Genomic DNA, 26,090 nt, shown 5'->3' with positions numbered 1-26,090 from the left:
GACTGAACAAGCACCTGCTGGACACAGGTGTCATGTTTCTCCTGTTTTGCATGTAACTCATGTGAGTGTGTGGCACAGTCATAACATTATAGCCAGCCAAAAAGTGTGTGCTGGGCTTTGTCATGCATCCTGTGAATGCTTTAGCCACACAACTTTAAACTTTGTCTTTAGAAGTTGCAGACATCAGGCATCACAAACAACTTTCTTGTCCTAATTAGCACAGGAATGGATGAATCTGCGCTACTAAGTTCTAATAAAGTGCAGTGATCAGGATCATTAAAAGTTATTTAATTGTCAACTCTATTGAAAGCCAATTTGACTCCTTCCCATGGACAACCACACAATCACTGGACATTATTGGAACACAGCAGCACAGATTTATCCATTCCTGTGCTTTCTAACCATAATCCTTGTTGATACTGCAGCAGCTGTTTAATACTACTATAGTGGTAGTGGCTCCCACAACCCCATTAGGTGAGCAATTTACTTCTCCACCTATACTGTATAACTTGGATAAGACATTATTGATCTATCCTTCTTTACTTCACTAGACCTAGTCACACACTGGAACCCAAGGTAAAGTTACCAAAACGCTTTGATGGAAATAGAAGTTCTCATTTTTTTCTGCTTCATGAAAATTGTACTTTTATCACTGTCCTCTCTCTTCTGGGAGTGAGAGTCAACGAATGGGCATTGTTTTGTCTTTGCTCCTTGGGGATCTGAGGATCTGGGCATTTTCTTTACATAAGAATTTTCTAGCATTTTCCTCTTTTGAGGCATTTTGTCAGCTCTTGTCCTTAACAATAATGACCCCGATAAGTTCTCTGTTGCTGAATCCAAGATCAGCAAGTTGGTTCAAGGAGGCCATAGAGTTGAGGACTACTGCTCCCAGTTTAGTCATTGGGCAGTAGAGACCTACTGGAATGACTCTGCTCTTCATAGTCCATTCCATCAAGGACTTTTGGGTCAGATTAGGGACATAATGGCTCAGAGTCCCTGCCTACAGTGCCTGGAAGACCCTCTGACACTGACTGTTCATTTGCATAGATGATTGATTGATAGAGGCATATTTAAAGATGTTTCGGTGGCATCTTCTTCACTATCAGCTGACACTGGTAAAGCTACAGTTAGGTCCAGAAATATTTGGACAGTGACACAAGTTTTGTTATTTTAGCTGTTTACAAAAACATGTTCAGAAATACAATTATATATATAATATGGGCTGAAAGTGCACACTCCCAGCTGCAATATGAGAGTTTTCACATCCAAATCAGAGAAAGGGTTTAGGAATCATAGCTCTGTAATGCATAGCCTCCTCTTTTTCAAGGGACCAAAAGTAATTGGACAAGGGACTCTAAGGGCTGCAATAAACTCCGAAGGCGTCTCCCTTGTTAACCTGTAATCAATGAAGCAGTTAAAAGGTCTGGGGTTGATTACAGGTGTGTGGTTTTGCATTTGGAAGCTGTTGCTGTGACCAGACAACATGCGGTCTAAGGAACTCTCAATTGAGGTGAAGCAGAACATCCTGAGGCTGAAAAAAAAAGAAAAAATCCATCAGAGAGATAGCAGACATGCTTGGAGTAGCAAAATCCACAGTCGGGTACATTCTGAGAAAAAAGGAATTGACTGGTTAGCTTGGGAACTCAAAAAGGCCTGGGCGTCCACGGATGACAACAGTGGTGGATGATCGCCGCATACTTTCTTTGGTGAAGAAGAACCCGTTCACAATATCAACTGAAGTCCAGAACACTCTCAGTGAAGTAGGTGTATCTGTCTCTAAGTCAACAGTAAAGAGAAGACTCCATGAAAGTAAATACAAAGGGTTCACATCTAGATGCAAACCATTCATCAATTCCAAAAATAGACAGGCCAGAGTTAAATTTGCTGAAAAACACCTCATGAAGCCAGCTCAGTTCTGGAAAAGTATTCTATGGACAGATGAGACAAAGATCAACCTGTACCAGAATGATGGGAAGAAAAAAGTTTGGAGAAGAAAGGGAACGGCACATGATCCAAGGCACACCACATCCTCTGTAAAACATGGTGGAGGCAACGTGATGGCATGGGCATGCATGGCTTTCAATGGCACTGCTGGGTCACTTGTGTTTATTGATGACATAACAGCAGACAAGAGTAGCCGGATGAATTCTGAAGTGTACAGGGATATACTTTCAGCCCAGATTCAGCCAAATGCCGCAAAGTTGATCGGACGGCGCTTCATAGTACAGATGGACAATGACCCCAAGCATACAGCCAAAGCTACCCAGGAGTTAATGAGTGCAAAAAAGTGGAACATTCTGCAATGGCCAAGTCAATCACCAGATCTTAACCCAATTGAGCATGCATTTCACTTGCTCAAATCCAGACTTAAGACGGAAAGACCCACAAACAAGCAAGACCTGAAGGCTGCGGCTGTAAAGGCCTGGCAAAGCATTAAGAAGGAGGAAACCCAGCGTTTGGTGATGTCCATGGGTTCCAGACTTAAGGCAGTGATTGCCTCCAAAGGATTCGCAACAAAATATTGAAAATAAAAATATTTTGTTTGGGTTTGGTTTATTTGTCCAATTACTTTTGACCTCCTAAAATGTGGAGTGTTTGTAAAAAAATGTGTACAATTCCTACAATTTCTATCAGATATTTTTGTTCAAACCTTCAAATTAAACGTTACAATCTGCACTTGAATTCTGTTGTAGAGGTTTCATTTCAAATCCAATGTGGTGGCATGCAGAGCCCAACTCGCGAAAATTGTGTCACTGTCCAAATATTTCTGGACCTAACTGTATATACAGTGCCTACAAGTAGTACTCAACCCCCTGCAGATTTAGCAGGTTTGATAAGATGCAAATAAGTTAGAGCCTGCAAACTTCAAACAAGAGCAGGATTTATTAACAGATGCATAAATCTTACAAACCAACAAGTTATGTTGCTCAGTTAAATTTTAATAAATTTTCAACATAAAAGTGTGGGTCAATTATTATTCAACCCCTAGGTTTAATATTTTGTGGAATAACCCTTGTTTGCAATTACAGCTAATAATCGTCTTTTATAAGACCTGATCAGGCCGGCACAGGTCTCTGGAGTTATCTTGGCCCACTCCTCCATGCAGATCTTCTCCAAGTTATCTAGGTTCTTTGGGTGTCTCATGTGGACTTTAATCTTGAGCTCCTTCCACAAGTTTTCAATTGGGTTAAGGTCAGGAGACTGACTAGGCCACTGCAACACCTTGATTTTTTTCCCTCTTGAACCAGGCCTTGGTTTTCTTGGCTGTGTGCTTTGGGTCGTTGTCTTGTTGGAAGATGAAATGACGACCCATGTTAAGATCCTTGATGGAGGAGCGGAGGTTCTTGGCCAAAATCTCCAGGTAGGCCGTGCTATCCATCTTCCCATGGATGCGGACCAGATGGCCAGGCCCCTTGGCTGAGAAACAGCCCCACAGCATGATACTGCCACCACCATGCTTGACTGTAGGGATGGTATTCTTGGGGTCGTATGCAGTGCCATCCAGTCTCCAAACGTCACGTGTGTGGTTGGCACCAAAGATCTCGATCTTTGTCTCATCAGACCAGAGAACCTTGAACCAGTCTGTCTCAGAGTCCTCCAAGTGATCATGAGCAAACTGTAGACGAGCCTTGACATGACGCTTTGAAAGTAAAGGTAGCTTACGGGCTCGTCTGGAACGGAGACCATTGCGGTGGAGTACGTTACTTATGGTATTGACTTTAACCAATGTCCCCACTGCCATGAGATCTTCCCGGAGCTCCTTCCTTGTTGTCCTTGGGTTAGCCTTGACTCTTCGGACAAGCCTGGCCTCGGCACAGGAGGAAACTTTCAAAGGCTGTCCAGACTGTGGAAGGCTAACAGTAGTTCCATAAGCCTTCCACTTCCGGATGATGCTCCCAACAGTGGAGACAGGTAGGCCCAACTCCCTGGAAAGGGTTTTGTACCCCTTACCAGCCTTGTGACCCTCCACGATCTTGTCTCTGATGGCCTTGGAATGCTCCTTTGTCTTTCCCATGTTGACCAAGTATGAGTGCTGTTCACAATTTTGGGGAGGGTCTTAATTAGTCAGAAAAGGCTGGAAAAAGATAATTAATCCAAACATGTGAAGCTCATTGTTCTTTGTGCCTGAAATACTTCTTAATACTTTAGGGGAACCAAACAGAATTCTGGTGGTTTGAGGGGTTGAATAATAAATGACCCTCTGGATAAACTTCTCAATTTAAAAAAAAAAATAAAAAAAGAAATAACATTCTTTTTTGCTGCAGTGCATTTCACACTTCCAGGCTGATCTACAGTCCAAATGTCACAATGCCAACTTAATTCCGAATGTGTAAACCTGCTAAATCTGCAGGGGGTTGAATACTACTTGTAGGCACTGTATATATATATATATATATATATATATATATATATATATATATATACATACATACATACATACATACATACATACATACATACATACATACATTCATATATATATATATATATATATATATATATATATATGAAAGTAGGAGGGTTGCACAGAGTCCATTTAATTTTTTTGTTCTACCTTCTCTATCTGCAAAGTTAGTGCTAAGTCTGCCATGGTTATTTAAACACAATCTGGCCATCAATTGGGAGATTGAAGAGGTTAGGTCATGGGATGACTACTGCTTTTATGGATGTCTGTTGGGATCCTTAGCTCTTATCTCCCTGGATCTAAAAATGTTAAAGCTGATGTTTTGTCTTGTAGCATTGTTCCAGAAGTGAAGGACAATGGACTAGTCAAGGTTCTTGGTGAAGAGGTGATGGTGGGTGCTCTGAGGGCAGATCTCAGACAGCTCATTCAGAATGCTTAGGACAGTGCACTGAAAGATTTACCTGGAAACCAAACTATTTATTTATTTATATGTTGCACCCATTGTTAAAATTTGAAGCTGACCATTCTACAGTCCAGTGTGGTCTTTTTTAAGTTACACTTTCGACAGCATTGTCATAAAATGTTTACATAAGCTATTTTTTTTTTTAAAATTATTATTATTATTAATATTGTTTTCTATTCAGTTTTCAGTTCAGTCTCAAGCATCAGGACCAACTCAAAATGGATTGTTTTTTGATGTAGATAAACGAACTGGAATTGTGTTCCGAAACACATCAGAACCTCTAGATTTTGACGCAGGATATGAGGTGACATTTAGTTAATGTAAAGATAAAACTTACATATCAGTGTAAAATTAATGACTAAATATGTACAGATCAGCACAATGAAATGTAACAATAATATAAAACAACAAGTAGATTATAACCATTGACCACTTACTGACTAGGCCTGAATGGGTCTTTCTTTTGGGTCTTTTTTGTCCTTCCTCTTTTCAGCAGCTGATTATTTCGTAACTAGCATTGCTGTATGAGGCTTTGTTTCTCTTTTTTGATAAATTTTTCTACAGTTGTAGATCCTCTAGAATCCTATAGAATTTATATAATCATTCTTTGAGAAACACATGTAGAAAAAAACTATGTATGGCTTAGCCTTATTTTACTTTACAGTATATTTTCCACTGTCAGGTTTAACACAAATCAACTTTTAAATAAATTCTCTAGGTTATTACATCATGTGGATGTTTAATATGTGTAGAATTATTTTTATGTATTATAGGTATATAATAAAATTTAATTTATATAAAAAAACAGATATTTTTTTCATGTATTTTTTCAAAAGTTTTTGATTTTTTTTCCTGTTTTTTTATTGCATATGTGTTAGTCGTACTTAATTTTATTTTTCCACATGGTTTGATCTCCAGTAGATCATAAAAAATATCTGAGGAACCCTTTTTTATTTATTTTTTTATTCATTTTTCCTCACTGTATCCGGCACATCAATAGAAGTTGGCACAACTGCAAGAGCACAGTGTAGCCAGCAAAGAGGAGCTCAAAGCTGTAATAAACTATTTGTTTTCTAACCAGGGTGCTCAAATGTGCCTGATAGTGGGTTAAGGTCAAGAACCAAGCACCTTAAATTTAAGGTGGTTGATCATTATCTGGTTAATGGAAAATTCAAGCATTATTGTACAGACTCAAAACATATTTATGACAGTAGGGGTTCATTCGTCAATTTTATGTTAAATATTCATATCAAACCTGAAAAATAACCTTTAGCATGATTGCATTGACACATATATGTAATCTTCTTTGTTTATGTTGTTGTTGTTATTTTTATTATTATTATTATTATTATTATTATTAATGATAAATACAATGGTTGTTCTGATTATTGTGCTTTTTTCCTATAAGGAATTTAGGCTTCTACTATCAGCAACAGATTCAAGTGGTCTTTCCTGTGATGGAGGGCTTGTTATCTATATTAATGATTTAAATGATGAGCGTCCAGTATTTGTGTAAGTTTTTGTTATTTATAAATGAAAGTAAGTGTAAGGGAAGGATCTGAGATAGAAGAGTAACATAAAGCATCAGGACCTAAATGTAAAATCTGTTACAACTAGGACTGAGCGGATCCAGACTATAAAAGTCCGAATCCACGTGGTTTCAAAGATGCCCAGGTGCCAATCCTGGACCCGGGATTCTGTCTGTATGACCCAAATCCAGCACTGGGGAAATTAATTGAAAAATAAAGAAAACAAGAATTAAGTGAGAGTTTCATACTTATGGAGACTTGGTGTCGTGGCGGCAAACTGCTTCCGGGTCGCGCATTCACTTCCTGTACTGCGCAGCTTTCCATGCTTTCCCCACCCACCGGCTGTCCTGTCATCTGTGATTAGTTGCAGTCAGAGGTGCCCCCAGCCTGTGACAGCATCTGCCTGCAGTCATTGCTCATCACACTCAGTCATAGGCTACACTGACAGCTGGCAGTCGTTCTTTACTGCTGCTAGCTGTAAGATGTAGCAGAGCTGGATGCGTCACCGTGGGACCTCGTGTGGATTATGCCGTGCTTGCAGGATGTTGGGGGTTAATAAAGTGGTGAAGAAGTGTGTGTTTTTGTATTTTTTTTCCAAATAAAGTATTTTTCTCTGTGTTTGTGTTTATTTAACCCCTTCAGCCCCAAGCCTATTTTGACCCTAAAGACCAGGCCACTTTTTGCAATTTTGACCAGTGTCACTTTATGAGGTTATAACTCTGGAACGATTCAACAGATCCCGGTGATTCTGAGACTGTTTTTTGTGACATATTGGGCTTCATGTTAGTGGTAATTTTAGGCTGATATTTTTTGCGTTTCTTTGTGAAAAAATGGAAATTTCTGAAAATTTTGTAATTTTCAAACTTTTAATTTTCATGTTCTAAAACCAACGAGACATATGACACAAAATAATTAATAAATAACATTTCCCACATGTCTACTTTACATCAGAACAATTTTGGGAAAAAAAAAATTAAGGAAGTTATAGGGGTTTATGAGCAATTTCTCATTTTTACAACAAAATTTACAAAGCCACTTTTTTTAGGGACCACATCACATTTGAAGCGATTTTGAAAGGTCTACATGACACAAAACACCCAAAAGTGACACCATTCCAAAAACGGCACCCCTCAGGCTACTCAAAACCACATTCAAGAAGGTTATTAACCCTTCAGGTGCTTCACAGTAACTAAAGCAATGTGGAAGGAAAAAATGAACATTTTACATTTTGCAACAAAATTGTTAATTTAGCCTCAAATATTGCATATTCACAAGGGTAACAGGATAAAATGAACCCCCAAAATTTGTTGGGCAATTTCTTCTGAGCACGCAGATACCTCATATGTGGTGAAAAACTGCTGTTTGGGCGCACGGCAGGACTCGGAAGGGAAGGAGCGTTATTTCACTTTTTGAACAGAGAATTAGCTGGAATCGTTAGCTTTACCATGTTGCGTTTGGAGAGCCCCTGAGGTGCCGAAACAGTGAAGCTCCCCCACATGTGACCCCATTTTGGAAACCTTACCACGTAATTGTTAATTCAACCAGGTAGCTTTTTTTCACAAGGGTATCAGGAAAAATTGCACCATGAAATGTATGGTGCAATTTCTCCTGAGTAGAGATGAGCGAACCGGTCGTCGTTCGGCTCGAGTTCGGTTCGCCGAACGGAGGTCCCGTTCGAGTTCGGTTCGTCGAACATTCGACGAACCGAACTCGAACTGCATAGGAAACAATGGCAAGCATTCACAAACACATAAAAACACCTAGAAAACACACTCAAAGGTGTCCAAAAGGTGACAAACAACTCACAACACAACACAAACACATGCGAAAGTGACTAGGACATATACTCATGCGAAAACAAAAGAGCTGGACAAGGAAAAAGAGGAGACACAGATATATGAGTATATGCAAGGAAACATCGATGCCATTACTGTGCAACTTGAGCCCTGCTCATTTTAGGCTTCCAATCTGGATAAATTGCCTGAGCTTGCCACGTACGCCTTGGGGATCTTGTCGCGTCCTGCAGCCAGCGTTCTCTCGGAACCTGTCTTCAGTGCTGCTGGGGGTCTGTTGGCAGATAAGCACACGTGTCTGTCCACTGACAATGTGGACATGGCTCTCAGAGGACTTTTCTTCCCCTGGGTCATCCAGGGGACGCGAAAGGCACACGTATTTTTGAGAGTGCTTCATGCAAAGCATCTTCTTCATTTTGAAAAGGGGGATCAACTGATGCCAGTCAAGTGGGGTGTGTGTGGCCCAATTAGTGGAAACGAGGGAGACTGTGGTTGGAGTCCCCTCGCTGTGTTTCTGAAAGAAACAAGATGAACAAGTCATGGCTCTCAGAGGACTTTTCTTCCCCTGGGTCATCCAGGGGACGCGAAAGGCACACGTATTTTTGAGAGTGCTTCATGCAAAGCATCTTCTTCATTTTGAAAAGGGGGATCAACTGATGCCAGTCAAGTGGGGTGTGTGTGGCCCAATTAGTGGAAACGAGGGAGACTGTGGTTGGAGTCCCCTCGCTGTGTTTCTAAAAGAAACAAGATGAACAAGTCATGGCTCTCAGAGGACTTTTCTTCCCCTGGGTCATCCAGGGGATGCGAAAGGCACACGTATTTTTGAGAGTGCTTCATCCAAAGCATCTTTTTCATTTTGAAAAGGGGGATCAACTGATGCCAGTCAAGTGGGGTGTGTGTGGCCCAATTAGTGGAAACGAGGGAGACTGTGGTTGGAGTCCCCTCGCTGTGTTTGTAAAAGAAACACGATGAACAAGTCATGGCTCTCAGAGGACTTTTCTTCCCCTGGGTCATCCAGGGGACGCGAAAGGCACACGTATTTTTGAGAGTGCTTCATGCAAAGCATCTTTTTCATTTTGAAAAGGGGGATCAACTGATGCCAGTCAAGTGGGGTGTGTGTGGCCCAATTAGTGGAAATGAGGGAGACTGTGGTTGGAGTCCCCTCGCTGTGTTTCTAAAAGAAACAAGATGAACAAGTCATGGCTCTCAGAGGACTTTTCTTCCCCTGGGTCATCCAGGGGACGCGAAAGGCACACGTATTTTTGAGAGTGCTTCATGCAAAGCATCTTTTTCATTTTGAAAAGGGGGATCAACTGATGCCAGTCAAGTGGGGGGGTGTGGCTCAATTAGTAGAAACGAGGGAGACTGTGGTTGGAGTCCCCTCGCTGTGTTTTACATGATTTTCGAAGGGCATGACATGCCTAAGAGGTTGAGTTTCATCATCTGCAACTTGTTGGCAACAGAAAGGCTGCCTTTACACTCTTTTGAGACCGAGGATTTTCGAGACCTTATGCCCATTGCAGTGCCCCAAGAGCCGAAGGCCAGTCGTCACTCCTTCTCCAAGAAAGGCGTGCCCGCGCTACCACAGCAGGTCGCACATAACCTCATCGATTCCTTGACAAACTCTGTGTGTGACAGGGTGCATTTCACCACAGATACTTGGACCAGTAAGCATGGACAGGGGAGTTACATGTTGCTGACTGGGCACTGGGTAACTATGGTGAGAGATGGAGAAGGGTTTGCTGTACAAGTCTTGCCGTCCCCACGACTTGTGTGTCAATCCTTCCTCTGTATGTATAAGTTCCTCCACTGCTTCTGCCTCCTCAACCTCGTGTGGGTCCTCCACCTCGGGCCAAACCCTGTGTGGTCAGGCCACCCTTCCTTGTAACTGCGCCCAAGGAAGCCCACACACCTCCTTACTATGCTGGCAGCACAGCTCAACAGCATGATGCGGTCGACTCTTTACTTAGAAATGTCTGGGAAATGTGAGTCACACCGCTGAGGAGTTGTGGACGGTAAGCTCTGGAGAGTGAGACCGAGTTTCATCAATGGTTGTCTCCACTCAACCAGCAGCCAGGGAAGGTCGGGTGCGACAATGATGCAAACCAGTCTGCAACCCTTCTTCAGGATAATGTGACACACGTGCCTTGTATGGCTCACGTGTTGAACCTGGTTGTCCAGCAATTTTTAAAACACTATCCCGGCCTACATGGCCTTCTGCAGAGGGCACGGTGTAACGCCTGCCTGGATCGACACACTCAGATGGGCTGTAAAGGATAGGCTAGAGGCAAGCCACTCACCAAGCTGGACACCCAGATCCCTGAAACCCTTTAACCCCTATACAGTGATTTGGAATTACACAGGGCCCAAGTTAATCAATACCTGTGGAAGGCTGCAGTTCCAGAGAATAGTAGTCATGCAGGGTCAAAAACATTAATTGAGGAAGAGGAACAGAATGGGATGGCCAGTTCTTAATCAGAAAACAAGCAGAGGTGAAATGCGTATCGGCCAACGAGGTACATAAACAGCAAGCAGGAAAAGTAGTCAGGTAACAAGCACACAAACTCATAAAACTGAACTGGGGGTAACAGTAACAAGAGGTTCATAGCTTTGTCTGGCAGTGGTCTGCAGACAGGAGGGGCCTAAAAAAGGGTGTGGTGTCTTCCCATTGGTTGTAGCTGAATGATGGTACTTCATCTGTGAGATACCGACCACCTACATTCAGCCTGTGGTTCTGTATCTATCAAGGTAACACAACCCAGTGGATGAGCATAACCTGCGTCCACCTGCGCCGCAGGTATCGACTCCTTTCCCATCATCAGCACTATGCACGAAAGGAACACGTTGTCACCTGGCGACCGGAGTACAAATTGATTGAGTGGACTACGTTGGTGACTTAACAGCCGTGTGCGGCAATGATGCAAACCTGTCTGCGGCCCTTCGTCAGGGCAATGTGACACACGTGACTTGTATGGCTCACGTGTTGAATCTGATTCTCCAGCAATTTTTAAAATACCATCCCGGCCTACATGGCCTTGTGCAGTGGGCACGCTGCTATGTGCTCACTTTCATCCTTCGCACCCAGCAGCTCAACAACTTTCATCGCTCCTGAAGTCTTAGGGTCTGGCGATTAAACGCCGGAAATGCGATGTTCCGACACGCAGGAATTGGAATCTGCACATGTTGCAGCGTGTGTGGCAGCACCGCAGAGCCCTGCTGAAATACGGTATGACGTATACCTTGGGCTAACTTGATCCAGAGGTGGTGCAGATCACACTGCTGGAGTGGTGTCAGATCAAGGACCTATGCACCCTTCTACACAGTTTACAAATGGCGACGAAGATGTTTACCACTGGCGATGCCATTCTCAGCGTGACAATTCTGGTCATCTACAAGATGGAGCACACTGTAAGCATTATTCGGAGTCAGGTGTTGGTCCAAGAGGAAGGGGAGGAAGTACAGGAGGAGTCATATGCAGAAGGGATAATAAGATCTACAAGGTCCATACAGTGAGCGGCACCTAGGCGGCAGTCATGGTGGGGGAGAGGGATTAACAAGGGCACATAGTATCAGCAAAAATTGTTGAGGAAGGTGCAGGAGCCCATGAAGAAATGGAGGACGAACTAGCGATGGGCATGGAAGACTCAGCAGATGAGTGAGAGCTTGCTCACATTTCGGTTGTGCGAGGTTGGGGGGAGAGGGCAGAGAAAGGAGGCACGATTCTCACCTCTCTGCCACCAACACACCAAGGACTTGGTCCTCCTGGATGGACAAGACACATGAGCACCTTCTTGCTGCACTACCCACAACATGACCCTCAGATTGTACGAATTCGAAGTAATGCTAACTACTGGGTTGCCACACTGTTAGATCCCTGGTAGAAGACAAAATTTGGCGAAATAATTCCTGCCATAGAAAGGGACGCACGTATACAGGAGTATCTGCAGAAGGTGGTGCGCAATCTTAGATCTGCTTTTCCAGTAAACAGCTGTGCTGCACAGAGTGAATCTCAACGCTTTGTCATGGATAGGAGGAAATGGTCTTTTACTTGTCCACATCTGAGGGACCGAGGGCTGGCTGCTGTGCTGAGATGGCATTGAGTACGGTGTCCCTGCAGAGTTGCACTTTTGGTCATATACCAAATGAGTTGAAAAAGGACAGATGCTGGTGGAAAGGGGAACAATTGTGTTGGAAAGGGTAAAAAAGTTTTTGTCCGTGGGTTTGGTGGTTAAGCAAAAGTAACATTTGATGAAGAAACACCATCTGTTACGGTGGGACTGGCAGATTTAGATAAGGTGGTATATACTATGTTACCGCTATATAACGAAAATTAATAAGAAAAGAAAGAGAAAGGTATATATCCCCATCAGCAGTCAATGTCCACCGTGCTCCCAGACGGCTAAGGAGAGGTTGGCAACGTGAAGGTTAGGTGGAGGATACAGGTCTGTGTGGCTATGGAACTAATAGTTGCCTGAACAGAGTTAGACGCCACTCGGATCTGGAGACTGGGAGCCCTGTTAGCGTCACAGGGTCCACACGCCCACCCAGCCCAGGAACTCCCTGTTATCATCACAGGGGCCATTCAGTACGCTGACCGTGTGCATTGGGGCCACACCTGTGGACAGCAGGTGCATCAGCAGCAGCAGGCCTGTTAATGCCACTGGGCTGCACAAGCAGGACTTGTAGGACAGGAGCTGGTCTTAACTAGAGATGAGCGAACCGGTCCCGGTTCGGCTCGAGGTCGGTTCGCCGAACGGAGGTCCCGTTCGAGTTCGGCTCGTCGAACGTTCGACGAACCGAACTCGAACTGCATAGGAAACAATGGCAGGCAATCACAAACACATAAAAACACCGAGAAAACACCCTCAAAGGTGTCCAAAAGGTCACAAACAACTCACAACACAACACAAACATATGGGAAAGTGACAAGGACATATACTTATGCAAAAACAAAAGAGCTGGACAAGGAAAAAGAGGAGGAGACACAGATATAGGCATGGCACGCCCTTCTAAAGTCATGTAAAACACCGCAAGGTGACTCCAAGCGGAGTCTCCCTTTTTTCCAAAAATTGGGCCCCACACACACCCACCCATTCAGTGGCAGCACTTGTGCCCCAGTTGTACACTTCACAGCTAGATTTGCATCAAGCACATTCAAAAATACGCCATAATTAACCGTCCCCAGGATGACACCGGGGTAGGTAGATAAAGTATTTGCTGAACCATGACTTGTTCATCTTGGCTTCTTTTAAAAACAATGTAAGCAAGGGTTACTCCAAGCGGAGTCTCCCTTTTTTTCCAAAAATTGTGCCCCACACACACCCACCCATTCAGTGGCAGCACTTGTGCCCTAGTTGTACACTTCACAGCTAGATTTGCATCAAGCACATTCAAAAATACGCCATAATTAACCGTCCCCAGGATGACACCAGGGTAGGTAGCAAAGTCTTTCCTGATCCCAGCTCTGTTCATCTTGGCTTCTTTTAAAAACACAGCAAGCAAGGGTTACTCCAAGCGGAGTCTCCCTTTTTTTCCAAAAATTGTGCCCCACACACACCCACCCATTCAGTGGCAGCACTTGTGCCCTAGTTGTACACTTCACAGCTAGATTTGCATCAAGCACATTCAAAAATACGCCATAATTAACCGTCCCCAGGATGACACCAGGGTAGGTAGCAAAGTCTTTCCTGATCCCAGCTCTGTTCATCTTGGCTTCTTTTAAAAACACAGCAAGCAAGGGTTACTCCAAGCGGAGTCTCCCTTTTTTCCAAAAATTGGGCCACACAGACACCCACCCCATCAGTGGCAGCACTTGGGCCCTAGTTGCAAACAGGATGTTTTTATTTGCATCAAGCACATTCAAAAATACGCCATAATTAACCGTCCCCAGCATGACACCGGGGTAGGTAGATAAAGTATTTGCTGAACCATGACTTGTTCATCTTGGCTTCTTTTAAAAACAATGTAAGCAAGGGTTACTCCAAGCGGAGTCTCCCTTTTTTTCCAAAAATTGTGCCCCACACACACCCACCCATTCAGTGGCAGCACTTGTGCCCTAGTTGTACACTTCACAGCTAGATTTGCATCACGCACATTCCAAATCCACAAGCATTTACTCTCCCCAGGATGACACAGGGGTTGTAAATTCCTTCTGGATCCATGACTTGTTCATTTTGATGAACGTCAGTCTGTCCACATTGTCACTGGACAGACGCGTGCGCTTATCTGTCAGCACACACCCAGCAGCACTGAAGACACGTTCAGAGACAACGCTGGCAGCTGGACATGACAAAATCTCCAAGGCGTAAGTTGAGAGCTCTGGCCATTTTTCTAGGTTTGAAGCCCAAAAGGAGCAAGGCTCCATTTGCAAAGTCATGGCATCGATGTTAATTTGGAGATACTCCTGTATCATCCTCTCCAGCCGTTGACTATGTGTCAGACTTGTTGTCTCTGGTGGGCTTGCAAAGGAGGGTCTAAAAAAATTATGAAAAGATTCCATAAAATTGCTGTTACCAGCACCAGATACGGTCCTACTGGTACGGGTAGACTGTTGAAGATGACTAGACCGTCCCATGTTTGTCAAGTTACAACTGGGAGATTCACTCCCTGCACCTGCACGGTTGTTTGGTGGAAAAGCGGATCTAAGATCGAGTAACAGCTTCTGCTGATACTCCTGCATACGTGCGTCCCTTTCTATGGCTGGAATTATGTCACAAAATTTGGACTTGTACCGGGGATCTAATAGTGTGGCAAGCCAGTAGTCATCATCACTTCTAATTTTGACAATACGAGGGTCATGTTGGAGGTAGTGCAACAAGAAGGCACTCATGTGTCTTGCGCAGCCATGCGGACCAAGTCCACACTGTGTTTGTGGCATAGAGGTGCTAACCGTTCTTTCTTCCTCTGACATCTCCCCCCAACCTCTTTCAACTGAAATTTGACCAAGGTCTCCCTCATCTGCTGAGTCTTCCATGTCCATGGACAGTTCGTCCTCCATTTCCTCATGTCCTCCTGCACCTTCCTCAACATCTCGCCTGCTACCATGCGCCCTTGTTGATCCCTGTCCCCCATGCTCCCATGCCTGGCGCCTTGGTGATGATGAACGTCTGGACCTTGGTGATGTTGTTGTGTCTTGCGCATATGAATCCTCCTGTAGTTCATCCCCTTCCTGTTGTCCCACCCCCTGACTCCGAATAGTGTTTAGCGTGTGTTCCAGCATGTAAATGACTGGAATCGTCATGCTGATAATGGCATTGTCAGCGCTAAACATATTCGTCGCCATGTCGAAATTGTGCAGAAGGGTGCATAGGTTCTTGATCTGAGACCACTCCATCAGGGTGATCTGCCCCACCTCTGCATCTCGTTGGCCCAGGCTATACGTCATGACGTATTGCACCAGGGCACGGCGGTGCTGCCACAGTCGCTGTAACATGTGGAGAGTTGAATTCCAGCGTGTCGCCACATCGCATTTCAGGTGATGAACCGGCAGGCCGAAAGACTTCTGGAGCGATGCAAGTCGCTCAGCTGCGGCGCTTGAACGGCGGAAGTGAGCAGACAGTTTTCGTGCCCTGTTCAGAAGGCCATCTAGGCCGGGATACTGTGTTAAAAATTGCTGCACGACAAGGTTCAACATGTGAGCCATACAAGGTACGTGTGTCACCTTGCCCAGGCGAAGGGCCGCACCCAGGTTTGCGGCATTGTCGCACACGGCCTTACCAGGCTGCAGGTTGAGTGGAGACTACCATTTATTAAACTCGGACCGCAGAGCTGACCACAACTCCTCAGCTGTGTGACTCTTATTCCCAAGACATGTCAAGCTAAAGACCGCCTGATGCCGTTGCGCTCTGCTGCCAGCATAGTAATGAGGGGTGCGTGATTCCTTCTGCGCAGTGAGAACGCTGGTGGCCTGACCAGGCAGGCTTGGGGCGGAGGTGGAGGACCCAGATGAGGTGGAGGATGCAGAAGCAGTGGCGGAACTTGGACAGACAGAGGATTGACACACAAGTCGTGGGGACGGCAAGACTTGTGCAGCAGACCCTTCACCATCTATCACCATAGTTACCCAGTGCCCAGTCAGCGACATGTAACGTCCCTGTCCATGCTTACTGGTCCAAGTATCGGTGGTGAAATGCACCCGTTCACACACAGAGTTTCTCAATGAAGCGGTGATGTTGTGTGTGACATGCTGGTGTAGCGCGGGCACACCTTTCTTAGAAAAGTAGTGGCGACTAGGCATCTGGTACTGGGGCACAGCGACAGACATAAGGTCTCTAAAATCCTGTGTGTCCACTAGGCGGAAAGGCAGCATTTCTGTAGCCAACAGCTTACAGAGGGATAGAGTCAACCTCTTAGCTTTGTCATGGGTCGCAGGAAATGGCCTTTTATTTGTCCACATCTGAGGGACAGAGATCTGGCAGCTGTGTGTAGACGGTGTTGAGTAGGGTGTCCCTGGAAAAATGCAGGTTTGTGAGGAAAGTGCAGGCGGAGACATGATGTTGCCTTCATCCAAAGTTGGTGCTATCGATGTCTGAGAGAGCTGTACACACTCACTTGTTTCCCCTTCCAAAACAACTGACGACCTACCAAGCAAACTGCCTGTTGCGGTTACAGTGGTGGAAGTTGTGGGTGGAAAAACAGGTGTGACAGCTGTCCCCACAGTCCTAGAAGATGATGATCGCGCGGATGCACTAGAAGGGGCAGGCGGTGGATGGTTCGCTCCGCTAGGCCGCATTGCAGCACGGTGAGCTTCCCACCGGGCCATATGATATTTATTCATGTGACGATTCATGGAAGAAGTTGTCAAACTGCTGAGGTTTTTACCTCTACTAAGAGAACCATGACAAATTTTACAGATCACATAATTTGGGTGATCTTTTTCTATGTCAAAAAAGGACCAGGCTAGGCAAGGCTTAGAGGCCATGCGACCTGTTGATCCACCCCGAATAATGCTCAGAGGCAGAGTGGTGGCTGAGGATGCAGTTGTAGATGTGCTACCAGTACTCCGACTCTGTCCAGGAAGGCGCAAGGTAACTTCGTCATCAGTTGCATCCTCCTCCACCACCTCTGTTGACCTCCTCGAGTGCCTGACTGTGGGTTGACAGTAGGTGGGACCTAGAACTTCATCATCAATTGTTGTGTTTGCACTCCCCTCCCCCTCAGACCGAGCCTCTTCTTGCCCTGACCAAATATTTAAGTTGTCATCCCAATCGGGTATCTGAGTCTCATCTTCATCAGTATGTTCCTCATTGTCTATAACCACAGGTGTTACAGTTTGTGACAAAGGGTCAACATTATGCTCCGAAACTTGGTCCTCACGGCCTGAATCAGAGTCACAAAGGTTCTGGGCATCACTGCAGACCATTTCCTGTTCTGTACTCACTGTAGCTTGGGAGCAGACCTCTGATTCCCAGGCTATAGTGTGACTGAACAGCTCTGCAGACTCAGCCATCTCAGTTCCACCATACTGTGCAGGGCTGATGGAGACTTCAGAGCTGGGAGAAATCAAGTTTGATTGGGATGACAACTCAGAGGACTGGTGTTTTTTGGATGCGGTACTTGAAGTGGCTGAGAGGGCACTTGTTGGACCACTTGAGATCCATTCAAGCATTTTCCTTTTTTGCCCATCATCTACCTTTGTTCCTGTTGTTCGTGTCCGTAAAAAAGGGAGCACATCGGATTGTCCACGGTAAGTAGTAGACATCTTACTTTTGCTGGCAGATGGTCTATCTTCAGCAGATGATAATGGAGCTTTGCCACCTTCCCCATGGACAAAACCTTTTTTGCCTTTTCCACCACGCCTCTTCCCCTTTCCACCAGCATCTGTCATTTTGCCACTCATGTGACAAGATTGTGGACTGAAAATGTGGTAGTAAAAATTGAGAGGTGGTGTAGATTGCAGTGGTGGTCTAGCTTTATTAACAGCAGAATAATAAAGAATAAATATCCCTGACAATGCAACTACGGCCCTTAAACTGGCAGCAAAAATTGCTAGTATAATGGCTTAGTTATAATGAGTTGGAGTGTGCAATGCAGGCAGACGCGCTCTGCAAATGTCTTTGCACTAGTGGGACTATAGCAAAGTCCAATAGCCACGTTTAGGATGCCACTAGGTACACTGAGTGTTTGCTAGTATAATGGCTTAGTTATAATGAGTTGGAGTGTGCAATGCAGGCATAGGTGCTGCAAATGTCTTTGCACTAGTGTGACTAGACAAAAGTCCAATAGCCACGTTTAGGATGCCACTAGGTACACTGAGTGTTTGCTAGTATAATGGCTTAGTTATAATGAGTTGGAGTGTGCAATGCAGGCAGACGCGCTCTGCAAATGTCTTTGCACTAGTGTGACTATAGCAAAGTCCAATAGCCACGTTTAGGATGCCACTAGGTACACTGAGTGTTTGCTAGTATAATGGCTTAGTTATAATGAGTTGGAGTGTGCAATGCAGGCATAGGTGCTGCAAATGTCTTTGCACTAGTGTGACTAGACAAAAGTCTAATAGCCACGTTTAGGATGCCACTAGGTACACTGAGTGTTTGCTAGTATAATGGCTTAGTTATAATGAGTTGGAGTGTGCAATGCAGGCAGACGCGCTCTGCAAATGTCTTTGCACTAGTGGGACTATAGCAAAGTCCAATAGCCACGTTTAGGATGCCACTAGGTACACTGAGTGTTTGCTAGTATAATGGCTTAGTTATAATGAGTTGGAGTGTGCAATGCAGGCAGACGCGCTCTGCAAATGTCTTTGCACTAGTGTGACTATAGCAAAGTCCAATAGCCACGTTTAGGATGCCACTAGGTACACTGAGTGTTTGCTAGTATAATGGCTTAGTTATAATGAGTTGGAGTGTGCAATGCAGGCAGACGCGCTCTGCAAATGTATTTGCACTAGTGGGACTATAGCAAAGTCCAATAGCCACGTTTAGGATGCCACTAGGTACACTGAGTGTTTGCTAGTATAATGGCTTAGTTATAATGAGTTGGAGTGTGCAATGCAGGCAGACGCGCTCTGCAAATGTCTTTGCACTAGTGGGACTATAGCAAAGTCCAATAGCCACGTTTAGAATGCCACTAGGTACACTGAGTGTTTGCTAGTATAATGGCTTAGTTATAATGAGTTGGAGTGTGCAATGCAGGCATAGGTGCTGCAAATGTCTTTGCACTAGTGTGACTAGACAAAAGTCCAATAGCCACGTTTAGGATGCCACTAGGTACACTGAGTGTTTGCTAGTATAATGGCTTAGATATAATGAGTTGGAGTGTGCAATGCAGGCAGACGCGCTCTGCAAATGTCTTTGCACTAGTTTGACTATAGCAAAGTCCAATAGCCACGTTTATGATGCCACTAGGTACACTGAGTGTTTGCTAGTATAATGGCTTAGTTATAATGAGTTGGAGTGTGCAATGCAGGCATAGGTGCTGCAAATGTCTTTGCACTAGTGTGACTAGACAAAAGTCCAATAGCCACGTTTAGGATGCCACTAGGTACACTGAGTGTTTGCTAGTATAATGGCTTAGTTATAATGAGTTGGAGTGTGCAATGCAGGCAGACGTGCTCTGCAAATGTCTTTGCACTAGTGGGACTATAGCAAAGTCCAATAGCCACGTTTAGGATGCCACTAGGTACACTGAGTGTTTGCTAGTATAATGGCTTAGTTATAATGAGTTGGAGTGTGCAATGCAGGCAGACTTGCTCTGCAAATGTCTTTGCACTAGTGGGACTATAGCAAAGTCCAATAGCCACGTTTAGGATGCCACTAGGTACACTGAGTGTTTGCTAGTATAATGGCTTAGTTATAATGAGTTGGAGTGTGCAGAGGACAGGAGGGTACAGTGCCAGGATTGTGGGGCTCTGAGTAGAGGAATGGAAGCCTGTCTTTCTATTCCCTCCTAATAGGGAAATGCAGGGAGGAAATCCCTGACCTTGGCTACACAGACGCTGTCGCTGTTTTCAGGACCTGTCACCTTAACTCTGACCCTGCCGGTTTGAGCCCTTAAAAGGACTGCTAGAAAGTGCTCTCCCTAAGCTGTCCAGCGCTGTGTATGGAGCGCATACAGCTGTATCAGCGATAGGACAAAGGACGGAGCTGCGACAGTGATGTCTGACACCAAAGACGCAGAAGAGATAATGGCGTCCTGGAGGAAAATGTCCGGTTTTATAATGCAGGGACATGTGACATGGACATCCTATCACACATGCCGTTGCTTCTCTGGCTAAAAGTCCACTTAGCTGTGTGTGTGTCTGGGATTGGCTGACATGCTGGCCCGCCCCACTACACGCGCGCTCGCGCGCTTAGGGAAGGAAGACAAGGAAAAAAAAAAAAAAATGGCGATCGCCATTATAGAAACAGCAGTGATCTGAAGGCGCTGTTCACGCACACTATACACTGAAATGTCATAATAGTGTGATTCACAGAGTGACTTACACTATTACAGCGGAAACCAAGCTAGGATTTAGCTGGTTTTTTGCTGCTAGAACCGTTCTCGAACGTTTCTAGAACTATCGAGCTTTTGCAAAAAGCTCGAGTTCTAGTTCGATCTAGAACAGGGCCCAAAATCACTCGAGCCTAGAACTGGAGAACCTCGAACCACGAACCGCGCTCAACTCTAGTCTTAACCATTCGGTGTTACCAACTGTGGTGGCGGCCTGCATCGACGCCCTATCCCTGCCTACCTCTGGCCTAAAGCCGCAATGGGTTCAACACATGGAGGTGTGCTCTTTCGGAGCATAATAGAAGACTGCGCACCTCCTTGTTGGCTCCAGCCCATTTTATAACCTGGGTCCGCCCCAAACCAGGGTGGACCACAATGCACCTCCTGGAGACAAAAGCAGAGTGACACGTCATGAGTGGCATAACTAGCGTCCTATTTGGAACCGCAACTTCAATAATGACCTCATGGCTGCCACGACACAAACACCTCATCAGTCATCATCTGACCATCAATAATGAGGTGACAAGTCATAGGGGCGGGCCTCTGCAAGCCATTTGGGAGTTGTCTGGCCACATCGTCAGGACACCTGATGCCCTGTGGTCTATATGGGCCCCCCACATCAGGGGCAGGGCCAAAGAGTTCATTACCGGACCTAGTCTCTGATGCAGTAAGTGCCTGAGCATGCTCAGTTGCATGAAATACATTCTCTGAAAAAAAACTATCAGCTTTAGCATGGTGTCTAGGCACAAAACAGGACTTAGACCCGGCACGGAATGCAAGTACCTGTGCAAAGCGGCTTTTCGCACTAAGTGTGGGAGCATGCGCTGTATCCCGAAATGAAGACTTAGCCTCAGGAATGGCACAGTCAGGCTGAGCATACTCACTAGGTGAAACCCTGTAGTTAGGCTGCAGCTGGGGTAAATCGGCACACGCATGCGCACTAGCTGCCTCTCCACACTTAGACGTGGAGGAGAAATTGCTCTTCGTGTGTGGACTTGGAGATGCTGTCTATGAACAGAGGGAAAAGCTAAAGGAAGCCTCACTTTCTATCACTCCGAATGTTCAAATGCAGCAATGAATTCCCTGAGTTTGCTATAAAATTAGCGTAGCAAAATGTGCATGAGGGTGTCATGCAGAGGTGCTGCAAATAGATTTGCACCAGTGGGACACTAATGGAAGTCCAACAGCCAGTTCTTGTATGCCACTAAATGGCAGCATTTTTTGCTATCATTATAGCTTATTAAAAACAGAGCAGGAGGGTGTCCTGCACAGGTGCTAGACATATCTTTGCCCTAGTGGGACAATACAGAAGTCCAACAGCCACTTTTAGGATGCCACTAAGTTCACTCAGTGTTTGCTAGTTTAATGGCTTAGTAACAATGAGTTTGAGTGTGCAATGCAGGCAGACGTGCTGCAAATATCTTTGCACTAGATGGACAATACAGAAGTTCAACAGCCACTTTTAGGATGCCACTAAGTTCACTCACTGTTTGCTAGTATAATGGCTTAGTAACAATGAGTTTGAGTGTGCAATGCAGGCAGACGTGCTGCAAATATCTTTGCACTAGTGGGACAATACAGAAGTCCAACAGACACTTTTATGATGCCACTAAGTTCACTCAGTGTTTGCTAGTATAATGGCTTAGTAACAATGAGTTTGAGTGTGCAATGCAGGCAGACGTACTGCAAATATCTTTGCACTAGTGGGACAATACAGAAGTCCAACAGCCACGTTTAGGATGCCACTAAGTTCACTCAGTATTTGCTAGTATAATGGCTTAGTAACAATGAGTTTGAGTGTGCAAAGCAGGCAGATGTGCTGCAAATATCTTTGCACTAGTGGGACAATACAGAAGTCCAACAGCCACGTTTAGGATGCCACTAAGTTCACTCAGTGTTTGCTAGTATAATGGCTTAGTAACAATGAGTTTGAGTGTGCAATGCAGGCAGACGTGCTGCAAATATCTTTGCACTAGATGGACAATACAGAAGTTCAACAGCCACTTTTAGGATGCCACTAAGTTCACTCACTGTTTGCTAGTATAATGGCTTAGTAACAATGAGTTTGAGTGTGCAATGCAGGCAGACGTGCTGCAAATATCTTTGCACTAGTGGGACAATACAGAAGTCCAACAGACACTTTTATGATGCCACTAAGTTCACTCAGTGTTTGCTAGTATAATGGCTTAGTAACAATGAGTTTGAGTGTGCAATGCAGGCAGACGTACTGCAAATATCTTTGCACTAGTGGGACAATACAGAAGTCCAACAGCCACGTTTAGGATGCCACTAAGTTCACTCAGTGTTTGCTAGTATAATGGCTTAGTAACAATGAGTTTGAGTGTGCAAAGCAGGCAGATGTGCTGCAAATATCTTTGCACTAGTGGGACAATACAGAAGTCCAACAGCCACGTTTAGGATGCCACTAAGTTCACTCAGTGTTTGCTAGTATAATGGCTTAGTAACAATGAGTTTGAGTGTGCAATGCAGGCAGACGTGCTGCAAATATCTTTACACTAGTGGGACAATACAGAAGTCCAACAGCCACGTTTAGGATGCCACTAAGTTCACTCAGTGTTTGCTAGTATAATGGCTTAGTAACAATGAGTTTGAGAGTGCAAAGGGCAGGAGGGTACAGTGGCAAGGTTGTGGGTCTCTGGGTAGAGGAAAGGAAGCCTACCTTTCTATCCCTCCTAATGGGGAAATGCAGCGAGGAAATCCCTGACCTTAGCTATATAGACGCTGTCATCTTGTGTAGCTGTTAAACTCTGTTTTCACGGACCTGTCACCTATGGCTCTCACCCTGCCGGTATGAGCCCTTAAAAGGACTGATAGAAACTTCTATCCCTATTCTGTACAGCGCTGTGTATGGAGCGTACACAGCAGTATCGGAGATAGGAGCTGCGCCAGTGATGTCTGACACCAAGGACGCAGAAGGCAGATAATGGCGTGCAGGAGGAAAATGTCCGGTTTTATAATGCAGGGACATGTGACATGGACATCCTATCACACATGCCGTTGCTTCTCTGGCTAAAAGTCCACTTAGCTGTGTGTGTGTCTGGGATTGGCTGACATGCTGGCCCGCCCCACTACATGCGAGCGCTTAGGAAAGGAAGACAAAGAAAAAAAAAAATAGTGATCGCCATTATCCATACAGCAGTGATCTGAATGCGCTGTTCCCGCACACTATACACTGAAATGTCATAATAGTGTGAGTCACAGAGTGACTTACACTATTACAGCGGAAAGCCAGCTAGGAATTAGCTGGTCTTTTTGCTGCTAGAACCATTCTCGAACGTATCTAGAACTATCGAGCTTTAGCAAAAAGCTCGAGTTCTAGTTCGATCTAGAACAGCCCCCAAAATCACTCGAGCCGCGAACTGGAGAACCTCGAACCGCGCTCAACTCTATTCCTGAGCACACAGATACCTCATATCTGGTGGAAATCGAATGTTTGGGCGCACAGCAGGGCTCGGAATGCAAGGAGCGTCATTTGACTTTTCAAACGCAAAATTGTCTGGAATAATTACCGTATTCCATGTTGTGTTTGGAGACCCCCTGTCGTGCCGAAACAGTGGAGCTCCCCCACATGTGACACCATTTTGGAATCTAGACCCCCATGGCATAAAAAAAAAATCAGGGCGCACGCACAGATGTTCTGCAAAAAGGGGGGGACTAGGTGGGATGGAAAAAAGAAGTCCTGTCCAAAGTCAAAGTCAAGTACGACTGTAGGATAATTGCTGATCAGGTACCTAATTGTTCAAGTTTTGTCTTTTTTTTTTTTTTTTTGGGTGCACAAAAAAAAAAGCAAAAACTCGAGCAACAATTATGTACCTGAACTGCCAATCACGTAGCTGATCAGCACTTGGCGGCAAGCAGGTGGGGGAGGGGGGGGAGGGAGTGGGAGATGCGATTGGGGATAGTTAGAAAAGAGCTACGAACAATACTTACAGGATGGATCAGAACAGCAGCAGATGGGGGGGCAGCTGAATGGGGGGCAGCGGCATATAAAGGGAGCATCTGTGAATGTGAGACGGCGGCGGATGGGAAAGGGCGCAGTGGATGCAGGAGCGGCAGAGGATGGGGGGAAGGGGAGTGGGAGTGGGAGGTGATATTGGTGATAGTTACCTTACAGGATGGATCTAGGCAGCAGGATCACAGGAGATGAAGGAGGCAGCAGAGTGGGGAGAATGAGAGGTGGGAGAGGGAGCGCAGATCACGGGGGAGACAGGTGAGCGGAGAGCAGGCAGCAGATCACAGGGGTGACAGGTGAGCAGAGCACAGATCACGGGGGTGAAAGGTGGGGTGAGAGCGGACAGCAGATCACGGGGTGACAGGTGAGGGAGCACAGATCACAGGGGTGACAGGTGAGGGAGCGCACATGACGGGGGTGACAGGTGAGGGAGCGCACATGACTGGGGTGACAGGTGAGGAAGCGCACATCAGGGGGGTGACAGGTGAGGGAACGCACATCACGGGGGTGACAGGTGAGGGAATGCACATCACGGGGGTGACAGGTGAGGGAGCGCACATCACCGGGGTGTCAAGTGAGGGAGCGCACATCACCGCGGTGACAGGTGAGGGAGCGCACATGACGGGGGTGACAGGTAAGGGAGCGCACATGACGGGGGTGACAGGTAAGGGAGCGCACATGACGGGGGTGACAGGTGAGGGAGCGCACATGATGGGGGTGACAGGTGAGGGAGCGCACATCACAGGGGTGACAGGTGAGGGAGCGCACACGACGGGGGTGACAGGTGAGGGAGCGCACACGACGGGGGTGACAGGTGAGGGAGCGAACATCACAGGGGTGACAGGTGAGGAAGCGCACATGACGGGGATGACAGGTGAGGGAGCGCACATCAACGGGGTGAAAGGTGAAGGAGCGGGGAGCACATGACAGGGGTGACAGGTGAGGGAGCGGGGAGAACATCACAGTGGAGGAGGGGTAGGGGCGGGCAGCACAGAATGGAGAGGAGGGGGCGGGCAGCCCATAACGAGGATGAGAGGTGGGCGGCAGCCGATCACGAGGGTGAGAGGTGGGGGGGCAGACGATTACGAGGGTGAGAGGTGGGGGGGCAGGCAGCACATCAGGGACAGCAGTGGCAGATGTAGAAGGGCGGCGGCGGATCGGGAGGCTTTTCGCTGGTTTGATACAGTGCAATGGCAGCGCGGCAACTTCCGGGTCACATGATCCAGTCACATAACAGCTTGGGACCCCAACTTGTCGCCCTGCCATTGCACTGTATACGCTCACTGTGCTGGCATGCTGCAGGTACCGACAAGTGAAGCTGAGGGGGGCGGTCACCGGCAACAGGTCCACTGTGATTGGAGAGATCGGTCACAAGGCCGATCTCTCCAATCAGAGCTACTGGAGCTCGTGGAGGGTGATCCAGTGAGGTCACCCAGCTCCAGCCAATGGCCAGTGCTACAAATGCACTGGTCAGGGCTGGATTTCAATGTTTCAGCCA

General features: G+C 45.9%; 1 protein-coding gene across 1 annotated transcript in view; it reads left to right on the top strand.

Moving 5' to 3' along the window:
- The window catches only part of LOC142302424 (cadherin-related family member 3-like), a 338,150-nt gene that overhangs the window by 48,291 nt on the left and 263,769 nt on the right, over positions 1–26,090 (top strand). Inside the window, 2 exon segments of the mRNA XM_075343486.1 lie at positions 5,050–5,172; positions 6,277–6,380. Of these exon segments, the coding sequence (XP_075199601.1) occupies positions 5,050–5,172; positions 6,277–6,380 (227 nt within the window).

The sequence above is a fragment of the Anomaloglossus baeobatrachus genome, chromosome 4 (assembly GCF_048569485.1).
Source record: "Anomaloglossus baeobatrachus isolate aAnoBae1 chromosome 4, aAnoBae1.hap1, whole genome shotgun sequence".
Lineage (NCBI taxonomy): Eukaryota > Metazoa > Chordata > Amphibia > Anura > Aromobatidae > Anomaloglossus > Anomaloglossus baeobatrachus.
Note: the sequence above shows the minus strand (reverse complement) of the source record. Positions and strands in the feature narration are given on the sequence as shown.